Source organism: Myotis brandtii, unplaced genomic scaffold, assembly GCF_000412655.1.
Source record: "Myotis brandtii unplaced genomic scaffold, ASM41265v1 scaffold1282, whole genome shotgun sequence".
NCBI lineage: Eukaryota > Metazoa > Chordata > Mammalia > Chiroptera > Vespertilionidae > Myotis > Myotis brandtii.
In genome coordinates, this window is record NW_005354519.1 from 774723 (window position 1) to 790940 (window position 16218).

The 16218-nt window shown below is 47.4% G+C and overlaps 1 protein-coding gene across 4 annotated transcripts in view; it reads right to left on the reverse strand.

Moving 5' to 3' along the window:
* Window positions 1–4120: 4120 nt before the first annotated feature.
* The window catches only part of FAM167A (family with sequence similarity 167, member A), a 34672-nt gene continuing 22574 nt past the window's right edge, over window positions 4121–16218 (reverse strand). For all 4 annotated transcript variants that reach the window (XM_005859623.2, XM_014534298.1, XM_014534299.1 and 1 more), the window contains one exon: window positions 4121–5851. In XM_005859623.2, coding sequence (XP_005859685.1) covers window positions 5588–5851 — 264 coding nt within the window. In that variant the 3' untranslated portion in view covers window positions 4121–5587. The remainder of the gene's footprint in view (window positions 5852–16218) is intronic.

The window sequence follows — 16218 nt, forward strand, 5'->3', positions numbered from 1 at the left end:
CATTGTTAATAAACAATGGTACTATTTTAGACTTTTATTTGATTATAGATTGTTACAAAAGAACAACCCAAAAATCGTTGTCCTGGCTGTGTGTCTTTGCCCAGCTTCTAGTTTCTGCTCCTTGTGTAGCAAACTGCCTTGAAACACTGTCTCTCTTCTCGGCCCCCACTTCTTCCTCTCCTCAACCCACACAACCGGACTTTGTGCTTACCCCTGCACTGAAGTGCCTATCACACTGTAATAAATGGCTAAAGATCTCCATCTTGCTGAAACCTCTGTTTATTGTCCAATTCTTCCTCAATTTCTCAGCAGCATTTGATATTGATGACACTCTCCTTATTGAAACATCGTCTTCTTTAAGGCCCATCTCAGTTTCCTTCTACTTGGTGAGCTGTTGTCAGCCTCCAGCCTGCTCCTCCTTCTCCATCAGGACTCTAGGAAGGCCCCGAGATGCTGTTCTCAGCCCCCCTTTTCTTATGTCTACATTCTCTCTTTAGAGTTTATCCAAGTAGGGTGCTTTTAATAGTATCCAGACATCCAAGTCCAGATTCCCAAAGGTTTGTCTCCAATGTTGGCCTTCCCCTGAAGTCCAAGTCCTTATATCACCACCTGCTCCCTCCCCACTTGGATGTCTAATTGACATTTCAATATAACGCGACTGAAACAGAACTATCCATGCCGCCCATCTACCCGTAGTCATGGTCCCCTCAAACTTTCCCCATCTCAGTAAATGGCCAGAGGGCTGTCGTTAATTCCTCTGTTTCCTTCACATTCCACACCAAGCTAGCAGTGTCCTGGTGGCTTTACCCCCAAAGCATGTCCCCAAGTAAATCCTCCTTATATCACCACCTGCTCCCTCCCCACTTGGATGTCTAATTGACATTTCAATATAACGCGACTGAAACAGAACTATCCATGCCGCCCATCTACCTGCAGTCATGGTCCCCTCAAACTTTCCCCATCTCAGTAAATGGCTAGAGGGCTGTGGTTAATTCCTCTGTTTCCTTCACATTCCACACCAAGCTAGCAGTGTGTCCTGGTGGCTTTACCCCCAAAGCATGTCCCCAAGTAAATCCCGAATGAGACCACATGTCACCCCTCCACAGCTGCTATCTGAGTCCCTGTCGCCGTCATGTCCACTGTAACCGTCTCCTAATTCTTCTGCTGGACTCCACCTCTGTCCCACTCCCCTTACGTTCTGCGTAGATCTTGCTAACATTTAAATCAGATTGTATAGCACCTCCCTGCTCAAAAACCTCAAATTACTTCTCACACAACCCAAATAAAACCCTGACTCCTCACTCAGAACACAAGGCTGATGTGGCCTGCCAGGCGTGGCCGCTCACCTCCCAGCACAGCCTGTACCCCAGCTGTACCGCAGACCACGCTCCTTCCTGCCTCAGGGTCCGGCTCCCTGTTTTCTACCCAGAACCCTCTCTCTCCTCACCTTTGCATGGTGGCCTTTGCAGCTGAAACAGCACCTTCTCAGCAAAGCCTTTCCTGACCACGTGGGAAAAGCCGCCCCTCCCACATTGTCATCACATTTTATCTTCTCTGAGGCACTTAAGAATTGCTTAATTTATTTGGACGCCAAATTAGAGTTAAAAAGGTGCACGTGTGGTCCCATCCGGAGGGGTGGAAAGGCCCAATGGCTTCTGAGTGCCCTCTGAACCACATGGCCAATGGTGATGCCGGATTTCCAAGTGCCCACGCTGCCCCTCAGCTCCCAACCCATCCTGTGCGCTCTTTGCGGGAAACGGATCTAGTCCCCCATGTTGTAGGCAGGGGATCAATCTCAGGGAACTGCAGACAGCTTCTTTTGGGCTGTTCTTTCCACAAAATGGGAGTACTAACACCTGTTCGGACCCTCTGACTTAGGCCTCTCCTGAGACCCCTGAGATAGGGAGTGATTCAAACATATCTCCGCTTGCCCACTCCATCCTTTGGAAGGTTTCTCCAAGGCCTGTGGCACCCCCTGTGCCAGTCTCCTGGGGCGTTTGTTGAAAACAGGTTCCTAGGCCCCATATTGGAGCTCCCAACCCTGCAGAGGAGCCCAGGAATTTTCCTGGCAATATGCATTTGCAAGGGGTGCTCCGGGCGATCCTCATGCACGCTTAATTTTGAGGACTGCTGCTTTAAGAGGTTGAAAAAGTTTAAGGCACAGTTCTCAGAGCATGGCAAAGCTAAGCTCCACACTTCAAAGATGGAATTGTGATTTGAAATGCATGTCCTGTGGTTGCATGTTCTGGCATTGCTATAATCTGACCCAGTTACTCTGGATTCAATCAGAGTCACCTCTGGAAGGGACCACTGTGTGAGAGCATGGTGCTGGCCTTGGTGAAATTCAGGATAACGACTGCATCTCCTAATTCCAACCCTTGAGCTCACTTAGCCCATACTGGGAAGCCGGTGGCTGCAACCACCAAGAAGCAGTCCCTTGGGGAAGGCACCATAGAGGAAAAGAGGGATTATAGTGAATCTTTTTCTCCATTCAATGGTTGATTGTTCAAATTTTCTTCTCCTTCTCCTTCTCCTTCTCCTTCTCCTCCTTCTCCTTCTCCTTCTCCTCCTCCTCCTCCTCCTCCCCCTCCCCCTCCCCTTCCTTCTACTTCCTCTTCTTCTTCTTCTTATCTCTCTCTCTTTCTCTCTCTTTCTCTTCTCAATTAAGTGTTTGACCCAATTAAGTGTTTGACTCTATCCTTTAACAGAAACAATATACATCTTCTTTTGAAATATTTTTATTTCACTTTTTCTAACAGCAATATAGAAACAAATAATTGTAAAAAATAAAATTATAAATTGTCCATCAATTATGTAATAGCACTTGGTATTGCTACAAGGAGGAGGCCCGGGCTGGGTCAGGCCGTCTCAAGCCTGCCCAGGCTCTCCAGGCCTCTGTGATCACTGCTGAGCCCATGAAGGCATCAGATGTTACCGCACACGAAGTGTCAATGGAGACTTCGAGTTTACACCCAGGGGTCCTTGGGGGTGGCAAAGAGATAGGTAGATAATGAATAAAACTGCAAACAGTATTGTATACACATGGTAAGCGAGAAGGTTGCTCTGGGAGCTGGCATCTATGGACCCACACGAGGCAGGGACTTCACAAAGCTGAATGGACTTGGTTAGTTATTTGTGTTCACTGTGGAAGTAAGGGAAGTCACAGACACTGGACAACAAGAAAACACACCAGTCTTTTCCCCTCCACCTCTCTTCTCTGATCCTCTCTTCTTTCTCCTTCCTTATTCCCAAATATTAAGTTCTCTTGGGATGAACTAAACAAAATAGCTGAAATAACTAACCTATCAAAAAAGTGTGTCTTGAGCGCAGTTTCCTCTCCTGAAACAACAAAAAAAAGTAGGCTCAGCAACTAAATTGCCCAGTTGATTCTGATTCAATTGGGTTGATGAAATTCAACTACATCCTTCAACTTCAGTTGATTCCAGCTTTCTCAGTTACGGTGATGACTGATTTCTAGAAAGAAAAAAAAATCAGTTTGGCTCTTATTTTTTAGAATATGGAATGAGCTCTCCTGTGTGAGTAGGTGTATGTGTGTGTCTCTGTAGGGTGTGTGGTGGGTGTGCGTAGGCCCTCCTGACACCCATGACCTCAGGACTCGTCTGGGAGAAGCCTGGCAGGAAGGCCTCTGCAGGACTTGGCAGTGCTTGGACGTATTCCTGGGGAGAGGTTATCACCGAGTGGAGAAAATCTCCCCCGTTTCCTGCCTCGGGGAGGGGGAGGGGTGGATGGCCTTCCTCCGAGGTCGCCATAGACCAGTCCTCTGGGCTTCAGACTTTTGTCACTGCTCAGAGTTGGGCCAAAACAAATCCAGCTATGTGGCTACAACTTCTCTGAAGGAAGCATAAACCCTCTGGCTCTTTGAAATCACAAGACCAACCTTCTTTTCTGTCCAACTAGGGACCATTCATTGGCATCTTCCTACTCCTGGCCACAAAAGAAAAGCAACCTTTTCCTAATATGGGTCCTGGTGTGTGTGTGTGTGTGTGTGTGTGTGTGTGTGTGTGTGTGTGTGCCCCAATGAGATTACACAGGAAGACAAAACATGAACGTCAGGGCAGCAGGACATCTTACTTCGACTATGAATTTGTGATTGGTAATATGTGTTCTGTGGGTCTGCTGTCCAGACATTGCTCTGAGTTTGACCCAAAGATTCTGAATTGCACAGTGGGAGGTGCATGTGAGGGCTGAGTGAGGTGGAGAGTAGAGGGGTTGGCAGTTTGTATGTTTGGCAAAGCATTTAGGACCATCTTTGGAGTTCAAGTTCATTGATACATTATCTGTCTAGGCATTATCGATAATGATTTAACACATCAATGTGGTATAGCCACTCATGAGCTCCGTCACCTGAGGGAAGTCATTTTCTCCTTCCCTGGCTTCACTTTACTACTTTGTGAATGAGAGGCCTCGATTAGGTGGCATCCAAGGTTAAAAATTCCCGCCTGCTGGGGAGCACCTGACACATGGCACTCTACCGGGCTAACTTTCCTAACCTGTTCAGGTCTCAGTCCTCACCTTTGCGTTCCTCATGCAAAACCCTGAACCTCTGTGTTTGACCTACCTAACTGGCTTTGCCATTTGGACAAAAATCAAACAGTTATTAACAGGTTAGTGACAGATTAGTAACAGTCTGATTCCACTAAAATTAGTCATTTAAGTCAGGCACAGAATCTCAGAGGAGCTCAGGGTGAGCGACTGGGCTCCCTCCAGTTTCTCTGGGTGGGCAAGAAGGTGACGTAGGTGACACTGGCAGAACCCACCAGGAGGCCACTGCTGGGCCCAGGGAAAATTCAGTTATGGGAAATCCATGGACAGACCTGCCTGGTTCTGTCACCAGCAGTCTCCTAGGCACTCCACCAGGGTATGGCGTGATGGCAAAGGGACTCTTTGGAAGTTGGCACTTGTACAAGTGGCCAGGCAGGCAACAGAGGGCATCTAGGCTTGCTCCAGCCAAGCTAGACTGGTGTGTCCCAGCACCCGTTGGGTACAATTTACATTGTACCCTTTTGGTTTTCCTTTCCTGGTGGGTCCCTGTTGGGGTTGCTGAGTCACCCACTTAGGGTGAATTCGAGCCAGTACTTAGAGGACAGCCACAGCGAGATGGGCACATCTGATATGTCTAATCACCTCTGCCTGGGAGCCCATGCCCGTGGGGAAGCCTTCTGTAATAATCACTGTTTTGCCCACCTCCTTCACCCCCACTTTGGGATCCCAGTTCTCATAGCACCAGTGATTCCAGGAAGCAGGAACATGGATCACTGAGGGGAGGACTGAGAGGTGTCATGCTGGAAACCCAAGTCTCGTTGATCATCGGGATGGAGTGGCCCTTCTGCAGGACTCTTTGGGTATTAAGTGAGAGCCAGTCATGGGGATGTTGGGTTCCAAAGCTAGGGCCCCAGGGAGATCCCCTGCGGACAGGCCCTGGGGTCCACGGCTCACCAGTCTCAGGGAAGCTGTGCCTCTGGGGAGACCTACTTGAGGTATCTCAGCCTCACTTCCCTTCTCCCTACGCCCCCTCTCCGCTTCCCAAACCCTCTGTTCTGGCTCCTCTGCCCTGTTGTAGGGCTGCTCAGCAGAGGGAGAACCTCCGGGAGTTTATGTTCATCTTGGTGACTCCAATGAGCTTGAGTGGCGTGGAGAGACTGAAGGAGGAGGCCAGCGGGGAGTCGCAGAAAAGGTCTGACAGCTCATCGCGCTCCTCCAGCTCATAGGTGGCGTCGTTGAGCATCCGCCTGTGGAGGTCGCAGGTCTGCTCTATCTTCAGCTTGTTGATGTCACTGCGCAGGCGCATGAGCTGTCTGGCCAGCTGCTGGTCCTGCAGCCGCATCTCCGTCTGGAAGGGAGGAGGGGGCGTCAGGGCTGAGCTGGAAGGGGCAGGGATGAAGGGAAGCGAGGAAGGGGGAAGGCTGCAGCTCCACAGTCTCTGACAAGCACAGACCTGCTAACAGGAGACTTAACTAATGGTTTGTTTCAGCAATTGGTCCACTTGGAGATAGTAACACGTTCCCAGCTCAGGGAAGTGAAAAGGCAAACATAGGGAGGTGAGAAATGAGAATGTGCTTGCCAAACAACACTTTGTGCTATGCTAGACCCTGTCTAAATCCTTTTGGAAGAAGGACATGTCAGTTCTGGTGTATTTCCAGCCCAGTCTCATTGGTTACAGATACGTACCGATGGAGTAAGCGTATAAAGAAATTAATGGAAGTGATAAATACCAAATTCAGGAGCATGGTCACCTCTGGGCAGGAAGGAGGGAATGTGATTAGAGAAGTTGTACAGGGGCTTCCACTTGTATTGGTAATGTTTTATATCTTATGTCGGGTGGTGGGTATATTCTTCTTTAAAAAAATTTTTTTATCCACACCTGAGGATAAGTTTATTGATTTATTTTTATCTTTTAGACAGAGAGGGAGAGAAACATGGATGTGAGAGAGAAACATCTATCGGTTGCTTCCTGTACTCACCCCGACCAGAGATCAAACCCACAACCTAGTTATGTGCCCTGACCAGAAATCGAACCCACAACCTTTTATGTATGGGAAGATGCTCCAACTAACCCAGCCAACTGGCTAGGGCTCTATTATACTTTAAACATTTTAGAATGCTTGCAATATTTCTTAATAAGGTTTCAAAAGAGCCAAACATAAATATATGCTAATATTTATTGAATATTTTCCTATAAGCCAGATACTGCTCTAAGCTCTTTGGGTATGTATTAGCCAGCCATACAAAATACCATAGACTGGGGGGCTTAAACAACAGACATTAATTTCTCACAGCTCCAGAGGTCAGGAAGTCCAAGATCAAGTTGGGAACTGATTCAGTTCCTAGTGAGGACCCTCTTCCTGGCCTGCATATGGACACTTTCTCACTGTGTCCTCACGTGATGGAGAGAAAGATCTCTCTTTCTCTTTTTATAAGGACACTAATCCTGTCATGGGGACCCACCCTCATGACCTCGAAATCTAATCACCTCCCAAAGGTCTCACCCTCACATACCATCATATTGGGGATTGGGGCTTCAACCTGTAAATTTGGGGAGGTGGGGGGAGACACAGACATTCAGTCCATAACAGGGTTTATTAATATGCAACAGTCAATCTTCTACAATTCCATCAAGTAATTTCACCGTCATCTCCACAATTTATATGTGAAGAGGCAGAGGCTCAGCCAAGTAGGTCACTGTGTCAAGTCCCAAAGCACACACATGGCAGAGCTGGGATTAGGAACTCAGACAATGAGACTCAGGAACCCACGCTACTGGCAACTAAGTCCTGTGCCTCTTCGGGTAGAGTCGGAGCGTGGGGGTGTGGAGTGAGTTCTGTGCTCAGGGACCTCGTAGGAGGCTCCTGATATTTCCAGTGCCTCAGTGTTTCCCATTAGGAAGGGGTGTGATAGTAACTCCGCACCTGGTCTAACATGTACGGTTTCCATCGTTCATCTACATGTTAACCTGGTCGGAGCCGCACAGCCAGCCCCGAGGTTCCCCCAGGGCAGTCTGAGTATTTCACAAATCCGGGGGAGCTCCCGTGATTGCTCGGCCTCACAGCTGTGCGGTGGCAGAGGTGGGACTGGAGCTGAGGGATCTCTCGAGGGTCCTAGTGCGGAGCGTTTTCCATTAGCGACACTGTCACAAGGTCACCAGCTGCACCTGCTTCCTTCTCACCCTTTACTCTGCCTGTGTTCGCAAGGGGGTACTTTTTAATGGTTTTGTGTCTCAGCTGTGTCGTTTGTCCAGCGCTTGGAGCCAAACTGATTTAGAAAAATCAACTGTGAGATCCCAGAGGGACCCTCCCCCTGGTTATGTAAATAAATCCAAATGTTCTCACTTCTGCCTGTTCAGATTTGGAATCACGTGCATTGCAGGGTAAGAAATAAGCGACTTCACCAGTAAGCATTTGTTTTTTCTCTCTTTCATTCATTTCTATGTACTTCTACAGATCTCTTCCAATTTTATACATGAGGGAAATCAAGATAGAAAGTCTTGCTTGGGGATAGCAAAGTATTTAATGGCAGAATCAGGATTTAAGTTTACAGCCTTAACTTAAGTAGCGTACTTCTCAATCCTTAGGCATAACAACCTAAATTTATTGCCAATCAGAATCTATTGCTCTAGACCAGCGGTTCTCAACCTGTGGGTTGCGACCCCTTTGGGGGTCGAACGACCTTTTCACAGGGGTCGCCTAAGACCATCAGAAAACACATATATAATTACATATTGTTTTTGTGGTCAATCACCATGCTTTAATTATGTTCAATTTGTAACAATGAAAATATATCCTGCATATCAGATATTTACATTATGATTCATAACAGTAGCAAAATTACAGTTATGAAGTAGCAACGAAAATAATTTTATGGTTGGGGGTCACCACAACATGAAGAACTGTATTAAAGGGTCGCGGCATTAGGAAGGTTGAGAACCTCTGCTCTAGACGAACACCAAACTAATGAAGGCAGGTGTGCCGCAGGGTAGCTGGTCATTTACTCATTTGGAGGCCTTAGCCATGCCTGGAACGGGGCTAGGTGCTGCCTAAACCTTTTGAAGGACACAGTGTTCAAATTTGTCTGAAAGACAAGGCTGGCTCACACCCACTGTTTAATTTGATAAAGTCTTCTGAGAGTTTTACTCTACCACTTCTCTTTTTAGGTATTTTATAATTTGAAGAGAAATCTGTGAAAAGCTAGGAACCCTATAATTTCGATTTGAACTTTGGCCTCAGGAATTGGATCTTTGGTCTGAAAAGGTCCTTTAAAGTTGGAGACTTTCAGGTTGAGCAGGTGTCTGAGATGCGATGTGGCTTGCAGTGGGTACCTGGTGGGGGTAATGGGCCATTTTTCTATGACCAATAGATCTGGTCAAAGGCCAGAGCAATGAGTTAGAGCAACTTGTGAAAACCCATTAGAATTAGCTGGTCAGAGGGTGATAGTAAGGCACATTCTCAGTTCCCTTTGACCAGACAAAGGCCACCTCACTGGAGCCACCTCATGAACCCATTCAACTCTGCAGAAGAGAAAGAAAAATCACACATCCAGTAGGGCTGGTGACTGCCCATTCTGCTGGTTTGTGTCCCAACATGAGGAGGGGTGGGGAATCTGCAGGTCTGGGCTCTGAGGGTCCCTCATAATGTGTGCGTCCCACCCTGGGAGTCTCTCGGAATATATATTTTATTATGACCCCTGAACATAAATCAGCTATTTCATTTGATGCTCGAAGTAACAGTGTTTGTTCCAATTCTACAAGAAAAATCGGCAGTGCTAGCCTATTCTCACCTACTCTGTGGGCCACACAGGGGTTTTCCAGGGTGACTTTGTGCCTTAAATACTAACTGAGTCTCTGTTATAAGGTAACCCAACTGTAACCATATAGAAAAAATGTTCCCACTGCCCCTGCAGAAACCTAAGCAAAATGTGCAGGGCTCAGAGGTGGTATTTTTTCTAGAAAAAAATTTTTCAATTGTGATTAAATACAAATAACATAAAACTTATCATCTTAACCATTTTAAAGTGTACAGTTTAGTAGCATTAAGTACATTTATATTGTTGTGCAGCCACCACCATCATCCATCTTCAGAACTCTTTACATCTTGTAAAACTGAAGCTCTGGGCCCTGGCTGGGTAGCTCAGTTGGTTAGAACATTGTTCCGATATGCCAAGGTTGTGGGTTTGATCTTCAATCAGGGCACATACAAGAATCAACCAATTAATTCAATGAATGCTTAAATAAGTGGAACAACAAATCGATATCTGTCTCTGTCTCTGTCTCTCTCTCTCCCTACCCCTCTCTCTAAAATCAATAAATAAATTAAAAAAAAAAAAAACAACTGACTAGAGAAAGCCATTAAGCAGCATCCTGTTCCCCTTCCAAGCCCTGGCAACCACCATTCTACTCTCTGTCACTATGACGGTGACTACTTTAGAAACCTCATATGAATAAAATCTACAGTATTTGTCTCTTTTTTTCTTTTTAATATATTTTCATTTATTTCATAGAGAAAGGGAGAGGGAGAGAGAGATAGAAACATCAATGATGAGAGAGAATCATTGATTGGCTGCCTCCTGAACACCCCCCACTGGGGATTGAGCCCGCAACAGGCATATGCCTTTGACTGGAATCCAACCTGGGACCCTTCAGTCCACAGGCCGATGTTCTATCCACTGAGCCAAACCAGCTAGGGCTACCATATTTGTCTTTTTGTGGCTAGTTTATTTCACTCAGTACAATGTCCTCACAGTTCACACAGTTAAGAAGCTTTTTATAAATGAAATATTTTCAGAAAACGTAATGAACGTGTCTTTGCAGATCCTGTGTAGAGTAGGTCAGAAGAGTGGCAGTTCCTGAGGATAGTTCCCGAGAGCAGGGTCTGGGGATGAGCAACTCCTTCCTTTTTCTCTTTTCTGCCAAGGAGACACGTGGGGCAGCGATGACAACACCCTGTCTCCTGCCACATAATGCCAGATGCACTTTCCATATATTACTTACTGCATCTTCCCACAACTCTAGATGGCGGGTATTTTGATCTGCTTTATGGTTGAGGAAGCCAACTCAGAGAAGTTAAGGGATGCACATGGTGGCACACTGGGGCCTGTCAGAGCCCAGAGCTGGTGGCCTTTCTGTGACTTCTATCGACCTGAAGGGGGGCTGGGTCCCAGGGGCAGCAGAAATGGGAACTTCATTGCTCTGGGGGGTTAGAATCTGGGCTCATGCTGAACCTTATTCCTCATTAGCTGTGTGGCTTTGAGCAAGTCACTAATGCTCCTTGAATTTCTGTCTCTTCATTTACAGAAAAGGCATAATGCCTAGTCCAGGACTGTGAGAAGCAAATTAGATGGTAAGCAATATACCAACTAAGCTGAACAATGCCAGTCAGATAAAGGTAAGTGGTTCACAGCTTAAGTCTTTTCTCTCCAGACCAAGGTGTGGGATGTGGAAACCAGCCAGGGCCTCCCAGTTTTAAGACTTTAGTAAAGAAACTGAGATGCTGGGCCCAGTGACTCAACTATCAATGTGGATTTAATGCATTCCCTGGCCAGCACCCAACTGCAGGACATGACTGTTTCTAATGCCCCATCCCAGGGAGAAAGGCGCTTGCTGGATTCTCAGAGGTGTGGCCCGTAATCCCAGCAATCCTGTAATTAGGGTAGAGCACTTGGTGAAAGAGCAAGAAATGTCACTGCCTCGCTGTCAGTGTGTTGTGGTGACAGGGCGTGTTCCCATCAGGGGAGAAAGCACATGAAGGGGTTGGCAGGTGACCAGTGGTCTCTTGGAATAACAGTGTTTGTGGTCTATGCTTGACTGTAGCCAACACAGGTGTGTTTCCTGTGTCAGACAAGAATGCTTCTCAAGTTATTTTTTAAGGTAGAAGGTGAATCCCCCAGGGCAGGATTAAGTAAGTAAAGGCAGCAGTTGAGCTGCTCTGTAGGAGGAGATTGCCTTAGCTGGGCTTGGTGAGGTGTCCGGGGTGTTGAGAGGCCCAGGTGGGGGGAGAGGAGACACCCAGGAGGAAGGCCAGCCAGGAAACTCAGAGGCAGGAAGATCTAAAATGAGTGTGTAAGTGGTTTGCTGTGAGGTTTCTTTAGTCAAGTCTCGTGGGTCACTGGTGATTTAGAGGGAGTTAGAAGACAGGCTGACTCCTGCCTCTAGGCTGGTGAAATGAAGACAAAGCCTGCAGTAAAATGACGTGGATGACATATGGCAGTTACTCAATAAATGAAACATAGAGTTACCATTGATCCAGCAATTCTATTTCCGGTGTGTACCCACAAAAAAGGAAAGCAGGGACTCACACAGCTGCTTGTACACCCATGTTCACAGCAGCATTATTCACAATAACCCAGGTGTCCATTGATGGGAGAATGGGTACACAAAAGGTGCTGTGCTGGACCCAGCTCCACCACGGAACGGAAACCTGGACACTGACTTTGCCTCTAGTTCTCCTGAACCCCCCGCTGTTCGTTTTCCAGGACTGGATTAAGGAAAATGGGACTTTAGAAACCAAAGGATGCAATTCCAAGCAAATAAAGCTTTCTACCACATCTCATCCTCTTTTGTGTCCTCCAGAAATACTTATTCCAGCAGCACCCCAAGAACCCACTTTCAATAGCAACGGAGAAAGACCATCCACACATTTCTTTGATAACACCCCCCGCCCCCCACCCTGCCCTGCCCACCCTGGGCACTCAGGAAGACTCTGGAACTGTTGAGTACTGTGAAATGTGGCCAGACTGACCGTGGGGGCTGCTGACACGAGTGTGAGACAAGAGAGGGCTGGGCCGGAGCCGGAGAACAGCTGTCTGATGGGCCCTCATAGAATCTCTCCGCACATCTTCCCTCATTGAGAACTCAGGGCTGATCATCCTTTGGTTCCTTCCTGCTCTAGGATTGAAGGTTCTGCTCATAGTTCTAACTAGCACTATTAGAATGAGCACAATCAGAAAGGGAGGTTTTGTCCTCCTCAGTCACTGGAGCTGGGTGGGTGCCTGCCCTGGTGGGAGCTGGGTGGGTGCCTGCCCTGGTGGGAGCTGGGTGGGTGCCTGCACTGGTGAGAGCTGGGTGGGTACCTGCACTGGTGAGAGCTGGGTGGGTGCCTGCCTTAGGGGAGAGCTGGATGGGAGAAGAGAAGCTTCTCAGCCTCCTGGAATCTGCCTTCTCCTGAGCAGCCTTCTGGCTCAATAGTTGAGAGCTGTGGCTCCTGAAAGCCAGGCCCTTGGCACAGACATGGAGCCCTTCTCCATGCTGCCAAGGACTTGGCCGCCTTGAATGAGCCTCTCTGTGACTTTTCCCCAGCTTCTGTCTGCTCACTGGCTGTGACTGGTTCAGGCCCGCACACAGGGGCATGACCAACACCCACTGGGCAGTGCCCAGTTTTTCAGACCCTGGCAGCAGCCTGGGGAGAGGGGGTGGGTCCAGAAGCTTGTAAAATAATACATCCTCAGAAAGCAATTGCCCAGCCAAGGACATGCCTCAGGCTTGGACAGTCCCTTCTGAACCCATCTGCCACCAGACCTGTCCTTCAATTATAATAAGGAAGAGAGAAGGGGTGTTCTTAGAAAGAGAGCTAAATTGAGTAAACTTTGGAGAGTAATGGCCCAAAGTTTCAGGAATTGAGAGAACGTGTTGAATGAGCATAAAACTTTATGAAATATGAAGTGTACTCCTACTCATTTGCTCACAGGAGCAATTGGCTGGTAGCAGCCATTCAAAGCAGGGGTTCAGAGGTCAGGCGGATCTGGGTTCAAAGCCATGCTCTGCTGGTTGATCATAGGCAATTGCTTCACCTCAGTTTTCTCTTCTGTACAATGGGGGTAGTGATAGTGCCTATTGAATTATGTGATGTGTGTGAATGCGCATAACCTAGTTCCTTGGCAGGTGCTCGGTGCCTTTCTCCTGCCCTCCTCACTGTCCTCTCATAACTCCCTGCCAGGTAGGTATTTATTACCCCCATTTTCCAATGACAAAGCCCAGGGCTAGGCTAGTTGGTTTTCCAAAAATCACCCAGATAAGATGTGGTAGAACCTAATTGGAAGTCTAATCTAGTTAGAAATTTTACACTTTTCCCAATCTGCCTGTGACCGGTTAATGAGCCAATGGCCCGAGAATCACCCGCAGGCACCTGTTAAACTCCTGACACCACTGCAGGTGTACCGGATCAGAAGTTCTACGGAGAGTTGGGGCGGGCTCCATATTTTAAACACATGTCCTGGAGCCTCGCCCACACTACCCACCTAGACACTAGCAGGTTGTATAGTTATTGAACCAGGAGGGTGGCCATCGGAGGAACTGGGTTTTAATTATTATAGGAGAAATAAGGAGAAGCTTAATGTCAGTTATGCTTAAAGGTGTGGATTTGGTTGCTGAGGAGGTTGGGGGGTTGTGTATTTCCCTTTGGTTAATTTCATTGCCCACTACGCCTGGCACAAGCGTGGACTTCAGCTCCCCCAAGCACTTTGGAAGTACATTTATTGTATAGCTCTTGTCACACCTTGTCATTGTGTTTACTTATCTGTCTCCTCCACAAAGGGAGAAACCCCATGAAGACGTTCACCTGGGCCTCCACCCACACCAGCACCCTAGGCCCAGGCACTAGTGAACCTGGGTTGTATTGAATAGACAGGACTGGATCAAAGGACCCTGCCTGTGTCTTATAGCTTGAAACTGCCTCGTGCTGTTGTTCTGGTTGGACACAACCATCTGACCTCTTCTCCTTCCCTCTGCCTCTCCTTTGCACTGCAAGACAGCCAAGAAAAGGAAGGGAGGGGAGACCTCCTGATTCCTAGTCCACTTCATCTCATTGGTCCACAGTCCCCACCTCATCAGCTCTCATGCCAAGTAGGAAGTTTTGGGGGATTGCAGGCCTCATTTTTCTTATCTTATTCTAGGAGATTCTATGCCATTTTTTAAAAAATCTGCAGACTATAGGATGAGGACTGTGTACCAATTACATTGGCAAGAGAGAGAGGAGTTTGGTTCTTATCTTTCTTTTGTCTTTTATTTTTTTTCCTCCCTAATCTATCTATATCAGTGGTTCTCAACCTTGGCTGCACATTAGAATCACCTGGAAATCTTTTTAAAATCCTGATGACTGGGCCTCATCCTCCGGAAATTCTGTTTCTTTGTTACTAATGTTGTGGCCCTACCCCATAACAAAGAAAACTAGGCTCCTCTATCACTTCTCCCTGCCCCTCTATTCCACCTCACCTTGTCCCCTCTATTCTGCTTCCTCCCACAAATCTCATTTGTTTCTAATGCTTTGAGTTCCTTTAAGGAGAGAGAAATGCTTGTTCTTCTGAAATCAGAGATAAGAGCAGTGGTTCTCCGCCTTCTGGCCCTTTAAATACAGTTCCTCATGTTGTGACCCAACCATAAAATTATTTTCATTGCTACTTCATAACTGTAATGTTGCTACTGTTATGAATCGTAATGTAAATATCTGATATGCAGGATGGTCTTAGGCGACCCCTGTGAAAGGGTCTTTCGACCGCCAAAGGGGTCGTGACCCACAGGTTGAGAACCGCTGGTCTATACATTCTGTAGTAACCACGAAAGGGCCAGCCTCTGGTCAGAGGAATAGAACACTGTTTTCCTCCTGCAGCTTGCTGGTGTGGACAGGCTGAGAGGCTCGACACAGACTGAAAAGACTTCACCTGGAGCAAAGGGTCACCTGGACTAGAAATTCTCTTGTGGATCGAACCCAGCTCAGCCAGCACCTGGTGGCTCTGAACAAGTTATTATTTTCATCATAGAGTGGGCATGGCTGCCCTGTCCCTGCTAAAGGCTGTTATGAGACATTGCTAATAGCACTCTGTAACCCTTTACACATGTCCTTTTCTATAATTGCAGGGTTTCAAATGTGGGCTTTTTGACAAATCATATCCACCCTGACTCAGACATTTGATGTATCTATACCTCGTACCAAGGAAAAACCTCTGGAGCCAGAGCCAGGACATGCAGGTCTATGTCTTGGTTTAGCCACACCCTTGCATCTGACCTTGGGCAAGTCAACATCTGTGACCCTCAGGCTCATCGGGCTCATCATTTCTGAATCTCAGCCTTCCTATCTGTAAAATAGGAATAGCAAATACCTCCAAGCCACTCACAGAAAATGGTATGTATCAGGCCTCTGGGACCACAAAATGCTCCCTAGATGGAAGGCATTAAAGTGGCTGCCATCTTCACATTTCTCACCTCCATCCCCCTTGAAAGATGCTCGGTGAGTTTGAACTGTCATTCGGCCATCTCATTCAGCAGAAATGACTGGCCTCGGAGGGCTGGGCTTGGACAGCCCCGTCATCTGCTTGCCAAGCACAGGCAGGAGAGGGTTAACCAGGGGAGGAGCAACTCAAGCTGCCACCACAGAGGGGCCAGTGGAGTCCAGGGCTACAGCCTCCTGCCACAGCAGGCCCTGGAATGATGACAACTTGTCAGGTTTCCTTTTGTTCTAACAACCATAAACACCTTTGAGGGGCTCTGTCTGCAGGGATCCAACACTTTGCGTGAAGCTAAAAGAAAAATATCTGCCCACACCCAGGGATTCTCGCTACAAAGACAACCCCTTTGGAGGAAGCTGGAATGCTTTGTTTTCATTTGGCATCACACGGGCCAAGCAGAAGATTTCTCCCTTTTCTTTGCCTTACAGGTTGGCAAGGGGGACACTGCAACAGGATTAAAGAGAGGAGACAGAGAGAGCTTCTCCCTCTCCT